Raw genomic sequence first — 19,588 nt, forward strand, 5'->3', positions numbered from 1 at the left:
AGTTTCGAGTTCAGTATTTGATGCCTCTCTAGATCAGCAAAAGCTCAAGTTCTGTCTTTGGCCCTCAGTCTCCTCTGTAAAACAAGAGGGCTAGCCTGATCCCAAAGACACACAATTAGTTAAGATCATTCCCTGATGTTTGTTTTGTTTCTGTTTTTGTTGTTGTTGTTATTTGTTTTTTTATTTGTTTTGAGACAGGGTTTTTCTGTGTGACAACCCTAGCTGTTTTAGAACTTGCTTTGTAGACCAGGCTAGCCTCAAACTCATAGAGATCTGTCTGCCTCTGCCTCCCTAGTGCTAAGATTGAAGGTGTGTGCCACTACTATCCAGCCCCATTCCATGATTCCTTTGATAAGGCCTTGTTGGTACCATCTGCCTCATCCTGTGTCTCCACAGCCCTCCAGTCTTGATTAACCCACACTGAACTTATCCTGTGGCAACAAGCTGGGCCCCACCAGGGTCCCCTGGCCCCCATTAGCAAGTTCCTGCTCTGTGTTGTAGGCTTTGTCATATGGACTGATCTCATCCTTCAGCCACACTATGAGATAAGTACCTCTGCAGATGAGGAAGGCCAGGTGCCACACAGAGAAGAGCCATAGTGTCCCCCTGACCCATGGGGCCCATCAGTAAGTGGCAGAGCCTGGGCTTGAGTCTCTGCTGATTGCAGTCTATGCTCTCAGCTTCTAGGATGTGGGTTCACAAGCTATCTCTGGATGCTTGAGTGTCCCACTCTGATGTGTGACTTGGGAAATCCCACACGTCTGTGCTTAGTCTCCATCTCTATGGAATGGAGATGGTAGCTGGGGTAGTTCAGAGGGCCCAGTGCATTCACTTTGGAAATGTGACTCTGGTCCCCTTTATACCTCAGGTTTCAGAGCAGCTTCTATAGGAGACCGCTCACCTCGGTCCAGTGTCAGAGGCCCTGCTTTCCCCAAGTGTCCCACTCCTTGTCTGTGTTCTCTCTGCACTGTCCAAGTCTCAGGGAAACATTAGGTCCCACCTGGCCTATCCTTTGCCCTGGGAACATCTCTTTGCCAGCAGTATCTATGGGCTCAAGCAGACCCGTCTTTCATTTAGGCCCCTTGTCTCAAACAGCTGAGAAGCTATGAAGATGGGTGCTGGTATTGGAGGCAGTCCAGCCTAGGCTGGGTGTGCTGGGCTGCCTTGGGTGGCTAGTCTGATTGCCAGCTCTCGGGCTTCTCCCTGCTCACTGTGTCTGTGCAGGGGTCTCCTCACCTAACAGCTGAGCTCTGTTCTTGATGCACATGGTACTGAGCTTGGGGCCACCCATGGGCCCCAGGCTGGCATCCAGGCCTAAGCTTTGGGCTATTCCCCCAACCAGTGTCTGTGTGTGACAGTCCCTGTGATGAGGCCTGGGACACAGTGATAAGCAAGACATAGTCTCTGCCACAAGGAACCCCACCCCACCCCCTATAGTAAGCAGGGCAGCCCCTCATGGGAAAAACTTTGAGGTAGCTTCTTTGATCCCTCCACCAAAGAGGGGCACAAGTGAAGAAGGGGACAGGAAAGGATTTGTGGCAGGCAGACTGTGGTCTGGCAAAGGCCTGGTGACCAGCACAGTGGAGGAGTTGACATTGGGGCCAAGCAGGAGCCTCTCCTAAGAAGGCAGAGAGGAGGTGCACACGCCTTTAATCCCAGCACTGGGGAGGCAGAGGCAGGCAGATTTCTGAGTTTGAGGCCAGCCTGGTCTACAAAGTGAGTTCCAGGACAGCCAGGGCTACACAGAGAAGCCCTGTCTCGAAAAACCAAAAAAAGAAAAAAAGAAAAAAAAAAAAGAAGGCAGAGAGGGACACAGATCTTTCCTGCGGCTCATTGCTTCTTCCCTAGAGAAGCACTGGTGATCCAGACTATGGCTTCGCTAGTCCTGGACTCTTCTAGCTCACACCCAGGAGAGCATGAGTCTCAGGTTTCTTTCAATTCCTGGAGCCAACAGAAACTGTAGAAATCCAAATGGGTTAAACCAGCACGGTAGCACACACAGGAATCCCAGCACTCAGGAGATGGAGGCAGGAGGGTCATCCTAGCTACCTAAGGGAGATTCAGGCCAACCTAAGATAAAGACCTTTTCTCAAAAACAAAAAGGAGGAAAGGGGAAAAAACAAACAAACAAACAACCCCCGAAAGAAATGTAACTAGGAATTCAGGAGAAGTCACTGTGCTCTGAACCAAAGTAGAAAGTCACTTCTCTCAGCTTTGGGCCTCACGAGGGCCTGTCCTGGTGGCTGTTACGGAGGTCATGACTAAACCTTTACGGAGAGCTTCCAGTGGGCGGGAGCTGGCCAGCCTGTGAACATCTGAGGTTTGTATTTGTAGCTAGATTGCAGTGTCAGGCTCCCTCAAAGCAGGTCTTCATGCACAGGCCTTCCCTGATGGGGTGGGCTGTACCGCAGGCGGCCCCCAGTACAGGTCTGTTCATGGCCAATGGTCATGGAGACCTGTTAGAGCTTGGGCCAGCCTGGGCACTGTGTGCCTTTGGTGGCACATTTTGCTTCGGTAGCTGTTGAAGAATAAAGAAGAGCCTTGCTGTGTCCTGCAGGAAGGAGTTAAGCTGCCCACTAGGTCATGTCCTCATTCCCAGAAAGGCCTTGAGCTCAGGAAGCAGAGCATCCCCAGGGACACCAGAGCTGAGAGAAGCACATTCTTCAGGGTTGAGGGGTCAGCTCTGGGTTCGAATCTCCACTCTGCCCTAGTCTTCGAGTAACATGGGCTGTTCTTTATCAGGACACATTCCTCTCTGGTACAGTGTGACCGAAAGTAATGGCCCACAAGCCTATGTTGAAAGCTAGTGGGGCCAGTTGTGGTGGCCAGCACGCGGTGATGGCTGGCATGTAGTAGGTGGTCAGTGTGCCCTACTCATTCCAGTGGGGATTGTTATACCTGTTCTTTTGCTGCAGGAGGAGCCATTCAGCTTTGACCTCCCCGAAACCCTCTTCAACATCTCCAAGTTCTTGCTGCACAGTCTGACCAAGGCCACCCCCTTGGGCATCTCCAAAGTGTATCCTCCCCCACCTCCCTCCCTGCCCGCTGTCTAATGGCCCCAGTGCTCCACAGAGCACTTTACTGGCAGAAGCTCCTCTCTCAGCAGCCACTGGGGAGTGGGAAGAGGTTCGGCTGGGCAGCTGAGCAGCCAATGCCAAGGGGAGCTTGGCTTTCAGGGTTTCACAGACCTAGCTGTGCCTGGTCTGCAATCCTGACCAGCACCTGTCCCAGGCCTCCCAGAACCCACAAAGGAGGGTGGGACTGAGAACTGGAAGAACTGGAACTCGATCTGGGACCATGTCAGTCAAGGTGACAAAGCTGTCATCTAGTAGGGGTGACAAGAGGCAAGACTGTTTCAGAGATATGTACCCTGTGCCCAAAAGTAAGATGGAGGTAAGGCTGGGTCTAGTCAGGGGCAGCAGGGAAGACTGTCGATAGGGTGGGTGCTATAGCAGGGAAGACTGTAGATAGGGTGGGTGCTATAGCAGGGAAGACTGTAGATAGGGTGGGTGCTATAGCAGGGAAGACTGTAGATAGGGTGGGTNTAGCAGGGAAGACTGTAGATAGGGTGGGTGCTATAGCAGGGAAGACTGTAGATAGGGTGGGTGCTATAGCAGGGAAGACTGTAGATAGGGTGGGTTCTATAGCACGGCCCCATGAGGTAGGTGTGGACAAGCCCAGCTCCTGTGTGGGGTACTTCAAATCCTGTGAGTCTACTTCTCCTCTGCTAGTGAGAGCCACAGAGGGGGAGTAGTCCAGCATTTCACAGGCCTGAAAGTAGCTTCATGTCCCTGCTTCACCCAGCTGGCCGACTGCCTCCTGTAGGAGCCTACCCGAGAAAAGCACCCCCAGCTCACCATTAAGAACCCATTTCCTGGATGGTCCATTATTTACTCTTCAGGGGAAACACCCCAAACAAGGGTCTTCACTGTGATAATGCCTTTCACTGGCAGGCCAGGCTCACTAAAGGAGCCATCATAGCTATCCCTGCTACCCTGGGTACCCGAGTCTAACTTGTCCCAGGAGTTCTGTTGATTTACAGGTTGGTTAGCTTGGGTTCTGAGCCTCCCCGGTGCTGTCATAGAAACAGAAGTAACTACTGACACAGATGCTCTCTAGCCCAGGAGTGGGTAGTGCTGGCCCCGGGTCACACCTCTTTTGTCCTTAACCTTGCCAATGGCAGGAATACACTCTTCACACTGGCTAAGCAGAGCAAGGCTCTGGGTGCTTACAAGTTGGCCCGGCATGCCTATGACAAGCTACGGGGACTGCAGATCCCCGCCAGGATCCAGAAGTCCATTGAGCTGGGCACCCTGACCATCCGCTCCAAGCCCTTCCATGACAGTGAGGTAAGGGCCTGCGTGCCTTTGAACCTAGTCTGGTTCTGTTGGGAGATGGCTGCTGTGGCCTTGGCTCCCCTGCACTGGGATAAACTGGGTTCTTCCTGGCTATGCCTTAGGCTTTCAGTGCCTCAGTTTCCTGCTCTGTCAGGTGGGTATGTATAAACCCTTCCCCACAGGTGGTAGGAGGTACTTGTGCAGCATAAGTGATGTACCTGACACAGTGCCTAGACCCTGGCAAGTGGCAGGAGTTGACAGTGGATACAGTTGTTCCTATGAAGATAGCATCCGGCTAAGGCCTGGCTTGGAGCAGGTGTCTGGGCTAGTGAGCCTTAGGTGTAGTCTTAGTTGGCCAGCCTCTCCACAGCATGCCATCTTTGGCCCTGGGAAGAGATGGAGGTGTGCACACTTCTGGTTCAGCCTGGGCAGACGTGACCTTGCTCTATAGGAGCTGGTACCCTTGTGCTACCGCTGTTCTACCAACAACCCGCTGCTGAACAACCTTGGCAACGTCTGCATCAACTGCCGCCAGCCCTTCATCTTCTCCGCCTCTTCCTATGGTGAGCTCCCCACTGCTTTACAGACACGTGGCATTGTGCAGAAGGTGATGCCACCATGCCTCAGATGCAGAATTGCTGTCAGAATCCACAGAGGCAAGGCCCAGCATGTCCCCAGCCAGAAGCCTCACTCTCAGCTGGGGTCTGAGAGGCTGAGGGAGCAGTCCTGGCCCTACCTCTTTTAAAACAGCTACTGTGGGGGAGGGGCTGCTGGAGACCTGGTCCTCCCCACATGCACTGTGTCCTCCCCATATGCACTGTGTCCCTTGCCTGCATAGTAGCTGCTTGGGAAAGGGGACATGCTCTGGCTGTTCTACCTGCTCTCACACTGCCTGGTGTGAGTGACAGCCCCAAAGCTCTCCGGAAGCCATCCCCCAGCCCCTCCCTGTCCTCCCAGAGGTGCTGCACCTGGTGGAATTCTACCTGGAAGAGGGGATCACTGACGAAGAAGCTGTTGCCCTCATCGATCTGGAGGCACCAAGACACAAGAGGGAGGGCAAGTGGCGAGAGACCTCAAGCAACAGTATCCTGTGCTCTTAGCTCTGGCCAGGCAGGGGTAGGTAGGGAGGCAGGGAGGGGACGCAGCATGGACTGTGGCAGCAGGCAGGGACAAAAGGATCAGATCAAGAAAGGCTGGGGAGGTCCCCACATAGTGAGGACCGCAGGCACAGGGAGAGTGGCCCCTTCATCTTCCTGCGAGGATGCCCTGCCCTGCTCCTCAAGGCACTGCTCCTGCTTCTGCCCACAGCTAAGCGGAGCTGTAGGGTATATACTTGGGGGAATCCCTGGGTTTCTCCTCAGGTAGCTTTTTCATGCAGTGGTAACAATCGGTACTCAAGGTGAGAGAATCGAGTGTGAGGCTCCCAGGTGCCCATCCCACTGTCCTAGAGGTCTCTGCACCCCTTGGTTCTGCTTTCCTTGGGTAGTTCATCCCACCTCCATAGCAGTGACAGAGGTGGACACCAGTAATATGGCTGAGGCTCTAGGACAAGTGATAGGTATTTCAACACCTGTGGTCCTCAATGGACAGTTGGCCACACCCACCACATCCCTACGTGAGGCCCTCCTGCCTGTACTTTAGCCAGCTCCAACACCACTGTGCAGAGGGAAGGCTCATAGGATGGGGGCCTGTGATGATTCTTGCCCTTCCCCCCGTGGCTGTGACTGCTGAGTCCCTCAAGTGGCAGCTCTAGGCCTATGGTCTGCACCCACTCAGGACTCCTGGATGGACACTTCCTGTGAGCCATGGTGTGACTGGAGGATAGGACCCCTTCTCTCTTTCCCCTGTTCCATCTGGAGGTCTCTCCCAGCCACTGTACCACTCCCCCCAAGTCTGTGAGAGGCAGTACCTAGCTGAGCTCCTGGGAGTCGCTGTGTGGGCTGGAGGGTGTTGTACCAGTACCTTACTGGGCTTCAGGCTCCACCCTTGACCAGACCCCTCCAGATTCCCAGACGTTGAAGCTGGACGAGACCATGGACTCCATAGGAGAAGATGACCCATTTACAGCCAAGCTGAGCTTTGAGGTGAGACAGTGCCTGGTGCTGAGAGGCCTGGTGGGTGCAGCCAGTGCTTTCCCCAGGCACACAAGGACCCACCCTCAGTTAGTGTGGCGGTGTTAGCCACTACCTCAGACACGGCAGTGAGAAAGAGAATGTGATGGCTTTCTCTAATGACTGTGGTTCTGAGAGCACTCCAGTGCTGGCAGGGAACATGTTACTGTTAGGGGTGGCTGAAGGTAAGACGTGGTAGTGTCCCTTTGGCCACCAAGGATCCTGGGATCAGGCCAAGGGCATAACACCCATGTACACCTCTCCCACCCCCCAGCAAGGTAGCTCTGAGTTTGTGCCTGTGGTGGTGAACCGGTCAGTACTACGCTCCATGAGCCGAAGGGATGTTCTCATCAAGCGCTGGCCCCCGCCGCTGCAATGGCAATATTTCCGCTCGCTGTTGCCTGATGCCTCCATCACCATGTGCCCCTCCTGCTTTCAGGTACCCGGCCTATAGCTCCTCCATTCAGGTTGCCTCTCCTGCCCCTATCTCCCTTGGGAAGCTGGGTGTATAGGGGGAATTGTGAGCTGCCCACAGCCTGCCTTCTCACTTGCATCTGCCCAGCTGGCCGCAGTGGACCTTAGCTGGTTCCTGCTCTGCACTCCCCTGAGTGAGGGATGCTCTACCTGTGAACCTCATTCAGATAAAGAGCCCTCCAAGCCTCAGGGCAGCATGTCCCAGCCCTGCCAGGCTCAGGGCTTGAGCTGGCCCTGCCTCCCTGTGTCACGGGCTGTCTGCCTCTCCTCAGATGTTCCATTCAGAGGACTACGAACTGCTTGTGCTCCAGCACGCCTGCTGCCCTTACTGCCGAAGGCGTATCGATGACACTGGCCCGTGAGCAGCGACAGCCTCTGGGACCACCTGCTCCCATGGTCTCCTTGCTGTCCCCAGACTGTTGAAAGAATTAAACCTTCAGAACACGTCTCCTGCCCAGATGAAGTTTGTATGTTGGGGGGGGGGGTCTTGCCTTGTGTAACCACAGATTTCCTATTTATGGCATTCCATTCCTTGTAAATAGCACCAGGAGACGAGGAAGAGAACACACATATATTTTCTAAGAAAAAAAAATCTGTTACTTTTAGAAGGGCTCCTGTGTTCATAGCAGCCTGCTGGAGTCCGTAGATCCGTCAGCCCATTACCGCGCACACGTTGCCAACAGATTGCCTCAATAACGACAAATAAAAGGGCTACTCGTTTTCATCAGTGTCTGCGTTTTAGCAAATCCTCATATTGTCTGCAACTTAATTTCCTTATGCAAAAGTGCACCTGTTTCTAATTTGATCCGAAAGGAACATTGCTTTTGCGTGCTCTTAAAATGAAATCTAATCAAATGGCACCATGGGCAGGGACTGGGGCAGGGGTGTTTTTGTTGTTGTTTATTTTGGTTTAATGAGGATCCATCTTGACAGTCTTGTGCTTGGAGCCCAGGAGCGTTCCCACCGGGTGCTCGGCCTTGTGGCCCCTTTCCTTTTCTCCAGGGCACGAAGCACGGGGGCCTCCAGTTGGGATCCACAGAACACTGTGGGTCTCAGGCAGAATCTGGAAGGAGAACTCACACGCATTGGGAAACTGTTCCGCATACCCCTTTGTTGGTTATGGCTGGGAGAGCAGTGGGTTCCAGGGCCCAGGGGCTTCCAGCCATGAGGGCACCTAGACTCGTAATCCCTAGAGTCCTCCTGATGCCACTGCCCAGGGACAGACAGCACACAGCACCCCTCCCCCATTCTCTTAACAGGCAGAAGCAGGGAGATGGAGGCATGCTGAAGATGCCCATGTGAGGCTGGTGGTAGCATGTCCACTGCTGGGATGCAGAGATGGGGGCAGAGTGAGTGGCAGAGGCCAGGCCAGGTCCAGGCCCTTCCAGGCTTCCTCTGCCACTGTGGAGATGAAAGAGGGAGCCAGGCAAGGTCCAGGCCCTCCCCACCCCCTCTGCCTCTATGGAGATGAAGGGGGAATGAAGAAGGGAGCCAGACAGTTGTGCCAACACAACTCCTCCGTCGAGTGTCTAATTGCTTATGATCATGCATGCTCTCTCTCCCACTAAACATTTATTAATGTGTTAGGATTTCCATTAGCGCGTGCCTTGAACTGAAATCATTTGCATATGGCTGGGAAAAAGTGGGGTGAGGGAGGAAACAGTGCCAGCTCCCCAACAGGCGTCAATCACAGTGACAGATCAGATGGGCTCTGGCTGGAGGCAGGGGGGCTGTCTGAGATGCCGGCATGCATCCTTTCAGCGCATATCACAGAAATTCAGGTGACTCCTGCTGGGAGCCAAGACCCTGAGGCTGAGCCTGGCCACAGCTCCAATAGCTGCTGGATATCATCATGTCTGGGCTGAGCAGCCTCTAGAGGTACCCTTTTACAGATAGTGAAACTGAGGCTCAGTGACTGCACTGTTGAACATGCATGCTGAGCCAAAGTTGGACTCACCCACACTCATTCGCAGACCGCCGTGCACCTTGTTCTGATCTCTTCCCTACCTGGACTCAGCCCAGCGCACTGGGCCCACAAGGCCCTTCTTCAGCTTGCATACAGCGTCCTCAGCTATAGCCAGCATCTATGAATGGAGCTCAGTGACCCTGACTGGAGGAAGTTAGGGATTTTTCTGGAGTTTTGGCAGGAAGAGGCCAGGGTCAGGTGACTGCTGGAGCACACAGCTTGGTAAGACTAGTCAGGACCTGCTTCCTGAGGCTACATGTCATATCCATAGTAAGGAAGTGGAAGATGGGAGATGACTGGCTGGACCACAACCAGTGAGTGGAATGTCCTTGTACGTCTTTGTTTCCTAACCTTCCCCTCTGTAGCTGCTGAAGCTAGGAGACCACACACACACACCATGCTCTGTTATGCCTCTTCCCATGGCTGAGGTGATGGGGTATTGAGGCACCCCCAGGCAAGGCTGTAACCCATCTGCTCCCCCATCCTTCATCAACCTTCAAGCACCTACCTAGAGCACAGGTGCAATTTTGTACCCTCCCTGTCTGGGACCCACAATGGCTCCTCAATGCCTGCCAACAAGACTCATAAGCCTCCCCACAAGGCCCTGGGGCTCTCTGTCTGAGGCCTGGAAGGGGCCCTCCTGGCCTCCTAGGCTCCTGTGAGACTTAGACTTCCATAGATTCTTCCTGAAAGACTACTGAGGCCAGGAGCCCCCAGGCCTCAGGGTTAGCGTTCCTCAGCCCTGCCTCTTTGCTAGCTCCATCTCCACATTGAAGGCAGGGCTGAGCAGGGCAGGCGCAGCAAGGAGCTAACCGCTGCTTCTCTCTCGTTCGTTTGTCTGCTGCCCTGAGACACCACAGCACCTAATAAGAGCATGTTATGTATAGCAAACATTAGGCCTGTAAGGAAGGAAGGGAGTGACGTCCCTTGACGTCCTCAGCAAGGCTGTGGTGACACAAGCAAGAGGACTAAGCCACAAGTGAGGAGAAGGGGGGGGTCTGCTGACCCAGCAACACTCTTTCCTTCTGAGGCTTAAGAGCTATTAGCGTAGGTGACTCAGTCCCTAATCCTCCATTCAATGCCCTGCGACTGCCCCTGCTTCTGAAGGGCCAACATGGCTACAGCTAGCCCCAGAGACAGCTTTTCAGGGTCCCAGCATCCAAGCATCTCACAGTTCTCCACTGACCACTGCTATGGACCAAGAGCTGAACACACAGACAAACAGGCTCAGCTGGCCGGCATTCCGGAACCACAAATGAGTGTGGATGAGCAGGAGGGCAACAAAATGGTCTGGGTGTTATCAAGCAGTCAGTAAACAATGCATGCAGCGGGGCTGGGCCCTGATGTGGAGTGAGGTAGGGTTGGCTCTCCTTGGAGACCTGAAGGAAGAAGGAGAGGGAGCGAGATGATGAGGTTTATCAGCCTGCAGAGGCAGGGGGTCAGGAAGGAGTGCCACTGTACTGGTCCAGGTCCTCTGTGGGACATCAAGCCATGCCAAGGAGCCATAGAGCCTCGATTGCACTGGCAGGGACAGGTTGTGATGCCCCAGAGTCCCCAGACCCAGCAAACAGAGGCCCAGAGTGGGAAGTGGAGCTTTCCAGGGTATCGGGGTGACTCAGAGAGACAGGGTAGAATCCGCCTTGGGTGCTCACTGCCCCATCTGAGTCCACATGGCTCAGTCCCCAGGCCCTGACAGGCAGCCCTCTTCTAAGAACTATGTTTTGATGGGGGACTCAGAGTTGGGGTGGGGTAGCAATGAAATTCTGTAGACTGTGGTTATAACCCTGGCTGTTACTAGCTAGATCTGTGACCTTGGGGACCCACTTCAGACTCTAGGCCTCAGCCTCTATAAGTGCAGATACACAGTGCCAATCAGCCGATGACTTCTAACAATACTCTTAACTCACACAGAGCTTGTCTCACTGAGCCAACACCCTGTACAGACTCCAGTGTCCCCTCAGCTCAGTGACAGCTTTCAACCTATGGGGCTGCCTCTGTTACCCAAGTGAGAGAGGGCCAGTGCTCCCAGAGGTGACCTTGTTTGCCCATTCTCTCCCTGGGTCAGCCAGTGTTTATCTGTTGTATACCCAGTCCACCCTGCAGGCTCACATCAGAGCCTAGGAGATGGCTAGTGTCCCTGCGGAGACCACGATGAAGCTTCCCAGCTGTCTCAAGCACAAGCTGGCTGCAGAGGCTGCTGAGGCACTGCTGAGCTGGGGACGGGGGCAGGGTAGATCTGGGGGTGACCACCAGGGTCATGTCAGAAACACAACCTCCACCTTGACCTCATTAACGCTGGTCTTAATCACCAAGCCAAGCTCCTTAAACTGCTAGTGGCCAACTCCCAGGCCCTGACACACATACCTGCCCTGTGTTCCTGTTCTCAAACAAGACACCTGCATGGAAGGAAGGGGGTTGCTTTTCTAAGCAAACATCTAGGAATTCCCGGGTGCAGTGTGAGGAGACTAGGCGAGGGAGTACTTAAGGGCCTCAAGGCTCAGAGAGGAATACTTCTTCCCTGGTTAGCCTCGTGCCTAGGCTCCAGGGTCTTTGTTCTGCCTGGATACCTATGTGGCAAGGGGCATAGCATTTCCCCCGCCATCAGCTCTTAGCTCAACCTTATCTTCTCGGAAAGGCTGCGCAGTGTAAGGACACAGCAGGGACTTTTCTTTTGTCCCCTGTCTCCCCCTGTAACTGCTACTCAGAAGCATCTTTCTCACAGGGCACTGGCTTCTTGCATCCAGTGTCTTCTTGTCTCCCTCTGGCCCCCAGAATCAAATTCTCCCTCTGGGACTCAGTGGATGTTTCACACACATATCGGCCTGACAGTCATCCTGGAGCATCCTACATAGGGACCATCACAGCTGCATGTCAGAGATGCTGGCCTCACATCCTCAGACACCAGGCCTAGTGCTAGTCTCCCTCAGATTGGCATCCCCAGCAGGCCAGTAGGATCATCTCTCAGCCTACAGAGTTCTGAAGCCTCAGAGCCCCAGGTCCCTGGTCATCTTCTCTGCCCCTGAGATTTACCAGGTTGTATGTCTTCTAGGTAAGGCAGAACTTCTTACGCCCCTCCTCGTGGCCTCCAGGACCACATGCTCACCTGCTCACCTGAATAACCTGGCAGCCTGCTCCCTCATGCAGGGACCACGTCCTGCCGCACCCAGCAGGCCATCACGTCTCCATAGCCCATGGTCATCCCTCCCTGGGCTGGAATGTGTCTCCTCCCCTGGCTGAGTCTTGTTCAAGCTAGAAGCACTCTGAACAGGGTTATGGGCGCCTCCTCCATCTCCCAGGTGGCTGGCTTATCAATGTTTAATGTACATGTGAGTGAACAAATTCCAATTGAACGCAACAAATAGTTATCGAGCCGCTGAGCCGGGAGGGGAGGGGGGTGAGACTGGAAGCTATGGACGGAGCTGACGGCACACAAAGCTCAGATCTGTCAAGTAAGCCATTGTCAGGGCTTGGGGACTGGATAAGTCAGGGGGTCTCCTGGGAAGAGATGGGATAGGTGAGTTCAGGAGGAGACATTGTCAACTGGAACCATGTGGAGAAGTAAATTTAGGGCCCAAAGGTTCCAGCCGCAGCCTGAGGCCACCAGACTGACATGGGGAGGAATTCCCAGAGGACTCTGGGGCAGACAAGATGAGACACCCTTTCCTTTCTTTACCTAAGGGCCTCCACTTGATGTCACCTTGGCCCCTCTGCAAGCCAATTAGGCCCCCAGTGGCAGCAGTGGGATTAGCATTAGTATGATATCTCCCGGATGCTGAATCAGCCTCTGGCTTAGGGAGAGAAGGTCACTTTATAAGGGTCTGGGGGGGGTCAGTGCCTGGAGTTGCGCTGTGAGAGCCGTCGGTGGCTGAGCTCGCCAAGCAGCCTTGGTCTCTGTCTACGAAGAGCCCGTGGGGCAGCCTCGAGGGCCGCAGCCATGAACGGCACAGAAGGCCCCAATTTTTATGTGCCCTTCTCCAACGTCACAGGCGTGGTGCGGAGCCCTTTCGAGCAGCCGCAGTACTACCTGGCGGAACCATGGCAGTTCTCCATGCTGGCAGCGTACATGTTTCTGCTCATCGTGCTGGGTTTCCCCATCAACTTCCTCACGCTCTACGTCACCGTACAGCACAAGAAGCTGCGCACACCCCTCAACTACATCCTACTCAACTTGGCCGTGGCTGACCTCTTCATGGTCTTCGGAGGATTCACCACCACCCTCTACACATCACTCCATGGCTACTTCGTCTTTGGGCCCACAGGCTGCAATCTCGAGGGCTTCTTTGCCACACTTGGAGGTATGAGCAGAGAGACTGGAGCGGGGGGGGGGGGGGGGGGTGTAGCATGGGAGCCAAGGGGGCACGAAAGGGCCTGGGAGGGTCTGCAGCTTACTGAGTTTCTTTAATTGGTCTCATCTAAAGGCCCAGCTTATTCATTGGCAAACACTGTGACCCTGAGCTAGGCTGCAGTTGAGAGCAGGCACGGAATGTTCATCTATCTCATTTTGAGCAATGCAAGAAACATAGGTTCAGAGAGGCCAAGGACTCACCGAGGAGTCACAGAGTGTGGGGGTGTCCTCTGAGGCAGCTGAGCTGGGGCAGACACAGACTGAGCGCCAGGAGTGAGCTCTAGCTTTTTTTTTTTTTTTTTCTATGTGTCTTTTCTTGCTTATCTCCCCGTGTCCAGGGTACTGCCTTGGTAGCACTGTTGGGCATCTCTGTTACCTTCTGTGGTCACACACACACACATCCAGGTTCTGTACAGAAGCTGGGGTACCATGCCGGTGAGCTTGTCTCTGTGGGGTCAGGCCCAGGCCACACCTACCATCCAGGATTCTTGTTGGTAGCACTCCTGTTATTCAGAAGTTTGTTATGTGGTCCTTCCCCATCCTGGGCTTCTGAGGCTGACATCTGGACTAATGTCTGGAGCCCCCTCTTTACCCATCTTCTTCCCCTGCTGAAACACTAGTCAGGGTGTGGTCCTGAGCCCCAGCTCCAGGCACTCTGAGGCAGTCTCTCATGAGCCTAAAGCTCTAACCAAACAGAAGCGCTTCCGTTTTGACACATGGGTTCTTCACCCCATCCCTTTCTCCTCGCCAGCCCAAACTCACTGCAGTCTCTGAGGCTTGGATCACGCCTCAAACCAGAAGCTTGCATCCTAACCTGTTCTCTCTGAGGTGAGGTCAGAGCTGGAGGACTGACGGCTACTAACTGCCTTACAGGTGAAATCGCCCTGTGGTCCCTGGTGGTCCTGGCCATTGAGCGCTACGTGGTGGTCTGCAAGCCGATGAGCAACTTCCGCTTTGGGGAGAATCACGCTATCATGGGTGTGGTCTTCACCTGGATCATGGCATTGGCCTGTGCTGCTCCCCCACTCGTTGGCTGGTCCAGGTAATGGCACTGAGTATTGGGTCTGGCAAGGTCTTTGTAGGATTCTCATTGAGGACACAGAGCCCTCGGATTGGTTCCAGGCATAATGTAACATGGTATTGCCCNCCCCCCCCCCCCGAAAACCATCCGAAAACCATCCTGGTGACTTTCCCAGGCTAAGGTCTAAGGCAGGGGAGAAGAGAGGGACTGTAATGGTCCAATCAGTCTTATTCCGTGTCTGAGATCCATAACAAGGAGAACCCTGGACATTCCAACCCTTCACCTTGGCTGAGTCCCTAATCCTCGGCTAAGCCAAGGCCAAACCACAATCCTCTTTGGTTGAGTTCTGGCCGTGGGCCTCTCTCTCTCTCTCTCTCTCTCTCTCTCACCTTGGACCTTAGCCCCTGGAGAGGCTGAATCTTCCCAACATGCATGGTGACATTGTAACCCCAAGAACTGGGTCCCATCCAGCCTCCAGGCCACCATATCTAAATGAGACAAGAGAAGGTTGGGACAGTGGTTTGGACACCTAGACAGGCTATGAGGTACACAGAGCCTCAGAGACTCTCCATTCTCTGCCCTCATGTCCTCCCCACCCCAGGAGCCCACCCAGCGGCCCTCACTGAGTCAGAGCCCCTCACTCCTCACTGGCCTCTTTCCTCATCCTCACCCACCTGGCTTGGCAGGCCTCTACAGACACACTCAGTGGACACTTGGGTTTCTGAGTGTAGCCCAGTGTCACCGTCCTCAGATATCATCACAACATCCTTGTTTCTAGAAGCTGCACATGGCTCTGATGCTAGCAGCGAGCCCACCCGTACTGTAGAGAGCATTGCCGTTACTAGGAGACCCACATGCACAAAGTGCAGCATTCCCAGGGAAGGCCTCAGAGAATGCTCCCCTCTCCAGCATCCTCTGCCTACTCCCTTAACCACCAAAGGCAGGGCAGAAGGCTAGTGGAGCAGAGCTGTGTGGTCAAGTGGCAGGGAGCTTAAGAATTGTCCAAGGGCGGAGACCAGTAAGTCTCACTAGGTGATAGGGCCAGCAGGTAATAGCCGTTCATGCTTACGTCCGGCTGGGCCTGTGTTCTCTTCCTGTTTTATCATCCCTTGCGCTGACCATCAGGTACATCCCCGAGGGCATGCAATGTTCATGCGGGATCGACTACTACACACTCAAGCCTGAGGTCAACAACGAATCCTTCGTCATCTACATGTTCGTGGTCCACTTCACCATTCCTATGATCGTCATCTTCTTCTGCTATGGGCAGCTGGTCTTCACAGTCAAGGAGGTATGAGCAGGCACCCCAGCCTCGTGCCGGGTGGGTGGGCAGATCCAGGTGGGCAGAGCTGGGTGCCAGGGTTCGTACGGACGCCACGGGCTAGACACAGGTCTGTGTCCCTGCAGGCGGCCGCCCAGCAGCAGGAGTCGGCCACCACTCAGAAGGCAGAGAAGGAAGTCACTCGCATGGTTATCATCATGGTCATCTTCTTTCTGATCTGCTGGCTTCCCTACGCCAGTGTAGCCTTCTACATCTTCACCCACCAGGGCTCCAACTTCGGCCCCATCTTCATGACCCTGCCAGCTTTCTTTGCTAAGAGCTCTTCCATCTATAACCCGGTCATCTACATCATGTTGAACAAGCAGGTGCCTGGGCTGAGGCAGGGCGTGTGGAGAGTGAGGGAGAGAAGGGGAGGGGGAGAATGGGGCAGGGGAGGCATTGCACTCAGACTGCTGGGAGCCCATGAGCTCTCAGGCTGGCGAACCCCCAACCTCTTGGAGTAAGGCTTTCGGGTGACCTGCCGTCCGCTCCTGTGAGATCCGGCCGACCAAATGGTTCTGGAAGTCTGTTTTAGAGGTAGGCTAGGAGTCAGGTGCAATAGCGAGCGCAGGTTTGTAATCTTAATTCTGAGGCAGGAGGATTCTGAGCTCCAGGTCAGCCTGGGCTAAACAGTGGATGTGTGCCCCCCCACTCCCCAAAGCAGGCTGTGTAGTGCACTGCTATATCCCAGCATTCAGGAGACTGAAGTGGGTCGATTAGAAATTCAAAGCTATCTTTGGCCATACAGTGATTTGGGAGCCAACCTGGGCTACAATGAGAATCTGTCTCAAGAAGCAACCAGAAATATCAAGTAGTTCCAAGGCTGGGAATAGAATGGTCTCACTGTAAAGCTGAAGAAATTGCTAGAAATGCTACTTGTAGGAAGTCAGGGATTACACCACTGTCAAACGCCACAGTTTCTCTGCAGAAAAGGATGTGGTCTCTGGACCTAGACTCTGTGTTCAAGTACTAGTTCTGACCCATTTAAGCTGTGTGACCTTGGGTGAGTCAGATATCTCTCCATCTGGACTTCGGTTTTCCTATTTATAGGAAGGGCCAAATCATAAACTCTCAAATCAATTGAGATCACTCACAGAAGGCCCTACGCATCCACAGGACACATGGAATGTCATTTGACAATACCCCGTGTGCTATCTGTGTACCTGGCGTCTCTGGTTGAAGGGCAACATACATTTAGCAAGCTCCCCCAGGGAGCCAGGCTTAGTACGGGGACATGCTGGAGGTAAGGCTGAAGCTGGGCAAGTGGTAGGGCCTGTCCTGACTGGAGCCTCTTGTCTTCCAGTTCCGGAACTGTATGCTCACCACACTGTGCTGCGGCAAGAATCCACTGGGAGATGACGACGCCTCTGCCACCGCTTCCAAGACGGAGACTAGCCAGGTGGCTCCAGCCTAAGCCTGGCCAGAGACTGTGGCTGACAGTAGGAGTCTCCTGTCCCCACACACCCCAGCCACAGCCCCCACCAGGAGCAGCACCCGTTGGGATGAGGTCATGCAGGCTCCCTCAGTGTTCTTTTCTTTGTTTTTAATGAATTCATGAAAGCAAAATGAGGCTCCCCACTCAATGGGGACAGCTTGACAAAGGACATCCATCCACCAAGACCACCTCCAACCTGGAGTCCCCAATTCCCGGGGGGCCAGCAGGATCTGTACTCCTCCCTCAGCTTGTCTATCAGGAACATAACAAGTGTCCTGGCTTAGGGCTAAATGTCTAGGACAGAATGGAACACATAGTAGCTGATTAATAAATGCTAGCTGGATGAAGGGAGGAATGAGTGACTGACTGAGTGGATATATGAATGAACGGATTAATGGAAGGGAACATGGATGTCCTCAGGTGCCCAACCTGGCAGATCCAGTCATGTCTGGCTGGAATCTATAAGAAGTTTTACATACCTGCCCTGGTTTTCTCTGCCCCCACCCCCACCCCAGATGGATCTCCCAAATCTGGGGCCCTGATAGAATATGGCTGCTTCAAAGACAGAGAGATGAGGGGAGGGAGGGGGAGGGAGAGAGGGAGGGAGGGAGGGAGACACAGAGAGAGAATGTGTGTGGTGTGTGTGTGTGTGTGTGTAAACACTTTGTATATAAAGAGTACAGCTGGTAGTTATGTTACAAGTAACACCGACTAATATAATTAATTAACCATCCTAATGGTCTCTGCTTGTTAGTGACTGCTTGGGAATTGGGCAGGGCCCAAGCATTCAGATAAGGTATTTCCCTCAGCCTCAGTAGGCTTTTGCAAATGACCCAGGCCTTCAGGCCTGTACAGGGCTAGAGCTGGATTACCGAGATAAATGACAGAGACAGCAATGTGAGTTGCAGCCCTTAGGACTGAGGAAAGCATTGAGACCAGGGGTCTCCGGCAAAGCCTAGGTCCTCCCTTCAGTATGGAAACCTTGCCTCATGTCTCTCAGCCTCCTTGGCCTGTGGAGATCCAGCCCTTCCTCTTGGCTTCTGGATACATTTGCTCTTCTACACCAGCAACCAAGTGGCAACAGTTCCAGGCCAGTATGGAGTTTTAGAAGCCATGCCAATATGCCCACCTTCAGGGAGCAGCTGAGTCCTTGATGCCACCCTTGTTCTGAAGAGCTCAGAAACACAGTGCAAGACCTGACCAGGCCTCATCCTTAGGATGCTTATGGATCCAGTTCTTAGCTCCCTTGTTGGATATGCTGTTTTCCTTGGCCTTTGGTCTTTTCTTTATCCCAGAGAGTTTTGGCTTTAAGGCCAACAGGAACTATGGGGTGCCAGAATTGAGCAGCCTCAGTCTGCATCCCTCCTCTATAGAACCACAGCTGGGCCCTCAGCAGGCCCAACTCTGCAGAGGGACAGAGGCATTAAAAGCTCAGCTCCTACACTTGGTGGCAGTGGTGGTCTGTTGCTCTCAAGCTCTTTCAAAATGGATGGAAACTGGGATGCTTCCCTGACCCCTGGTTATGGAAGACTAGACTGTGTGGGGACAAACAGTCCAGAGTCCCTGGAGAATGTGATAGAGCAGCTCCATCATTTTTAGAAACCCAATTTGAGGCAGTATAGAGAGATGGTGACCTCTATAAGCCTCTGTATCTGCAAAGAGGAGCTTAGACCTGCCCTTGAGGGGATTATATGAGATTTAAGGGACTTATATAGCCAGCCTACTTCCTGGCATGCTGAAGACATTGGCACACTCTGGTATTCTAGACCTTGGCTCAGAGCTGCCCTTACTAGGATACTGTCACTTAGCAAAAGAATGGGATGGAGCCTCAGATGTGGAGTGACACCATCTTCCAAGAAGGAAAGGGTGCCAGGGTCTGGGATGAAAGCCCTCTGGTGCTATGTTGAGCAAGGGCGAGTGCCAGCAAGGGGTTATTTGCTTGCTCTCTCCATCAGTGATGAGGTTCCATTTGGTCACAAGAAATTCACCCCAATTGCTGAAACAGAGGCTGACTATTGGCTTATAGGCATGAAACCCCACTCCCCTCCACTTCAGGCTGGCTAGATTAGAAGCTCAGACCTGTGATCCTTTGTGTCTCTCTTCTGTGTTGACTTCACTCATAGGCCTAACCTCAGAGGTGGCAGAGTTGTCTGCAGCAGTCCCAGAGCCAGAAATCCCTCCAGAAAGGAGCTTTCCTTCCCTTTATAATCATGGTGACAAGTCAGATTCTTATTGGGCAGACCTAAGTTACCTGATTATCCTTAAGCCAATCATCATGTCTAAGACAGAGATTCATTTGATTGGCCAGGGCTGAGTCACTTGTTTACCTCTAAGTCAATCAACAGGCCTGAGATGGAGAGTCATCTTCTGATTAGCTAGACCTGGGTCACCTGATCACCTCTAAGCCAACCACTATGTCTGATATAGGGCTCCCTCATTTGTAATGCGTTCCCATACTACAAGATAAAGTTGACTCCACATAGTTAAGGAGCCTGTAGGATGTGTTCCCCAAAAGCAACCAGGGGAACAGGATCAGGACCAGCCCTGAGGGGTGGGGACTGGGATGTGCTAGACAAGG

The 19,588-nt window shown here is 53.5% G+C and overlaps 2 protein-coding genes across 5 annotated transcripts in view; both read left to right on the forward strand.

The window, feature by feature from the left end:
* Ift122 (intraflagellar transport 122) overlaps positions 1-7,650 on the forward strand; it is a 68,716-nt gene extending 61,066 nt beyond the window's left edge. For 2 of the 4 annotated variants that reach the window (XM_021164719.2, XM_021164720.2), the window contains exons 23-29: positions 2,916-3,016; positions 4,184-4,349; positions 4,789-4,900; positions 5,295-5,420; positions 6,342-6,421; positions 6,723-6,887; positions 7,195-7,650. In XM_021164719.2, coding sequence (XP_021020378.1) covers positions 2,916-3,016; positions 4,184-4,349; positions 4,789-4,900; positions 5,295-5,420; positions 6,342-6,421; positions 6,723-6,887; positions 7,195-7,284 — 840 coding nt within the window. In that variant the 3' untranslated portion in view covers positions 7,285-7,650. The remainder of the gene's footprint in view (positions 1-2,915; positions 3,017-4,183; positions 4,350-4,788; positions 4,901-5,294; positions 5,421-6,341; positions 6,422-6,722; positions 6,888-7,194) is intronic. The other 2 variants (XM_021164717.2, XM_021164718.2) reach the window with 1 other exon arrangement.
* A 5,081-nt stretch (positions 7,651-12,731) lies between these two features.
* Positions 12,732-19,095, forward strand: Rho (rhodopsin). The gene is made up of 5 exons (XM_021165399.1): positions 12,732-13,183; positions 14,107-14,275; positions 15,380-15,545; positions 15,662-15,901; positions 16,879-19,095. The coding sequence occupies exons 1-5, from the start codon at positions 12,823-12,825 to the stop codon at positions 16,987-16,989; spliced, it is 1,047 nt and encodes a 348-aa protein (XP_021021058.1). The 5' UTR covers positions 12,732-12,822; the 3' UTR covers positions 16,990-19,095.
* The last annotated feature ends 493 nt before the right edge of the window (positions 19,096-19,588 follow it).

This window comes from Mus caroli, chromosome 6 (genome assembly GCF_900094665.2).
Source record: "Mus caroli chromosome 6, CAROLI_EIJ_v1.1, whole genome shotgun sequence".
Classification (NCBI taxonomy): Eukaryota; Metazoa; Chordata; class Mammalia; order Rodentia; family Muridae; genus Mus; species Mus caroli.

What these genes read in the sequence shown, in the direction of transcription:
- Rho (XM_021165399.1), top strand. Translation starts at nt 12,823, where the DNA reads ATGAACGGCACAGAAGGCCCCAATTTTTATGTGCCCTTCTCCAACGTC. An exon ending in CTTCTTTGCCACACTTGGAG is followed by an intron (nt 13,184 to 14,106) that starts GTATGAGCAGAG and finishes ACTGCCTTACAG; the next exon opens with GTGAAATCGCCCTGTGGTCC. An exon ending in CCACTCGTTGGCTGGTCCAG is followed by an intron (nt 14,276 to 15,379) that starts GTAATGGCACTG and finishes GCTGACCATCAG; the next exon opens with GTACATCCCCGAGGGCATGC.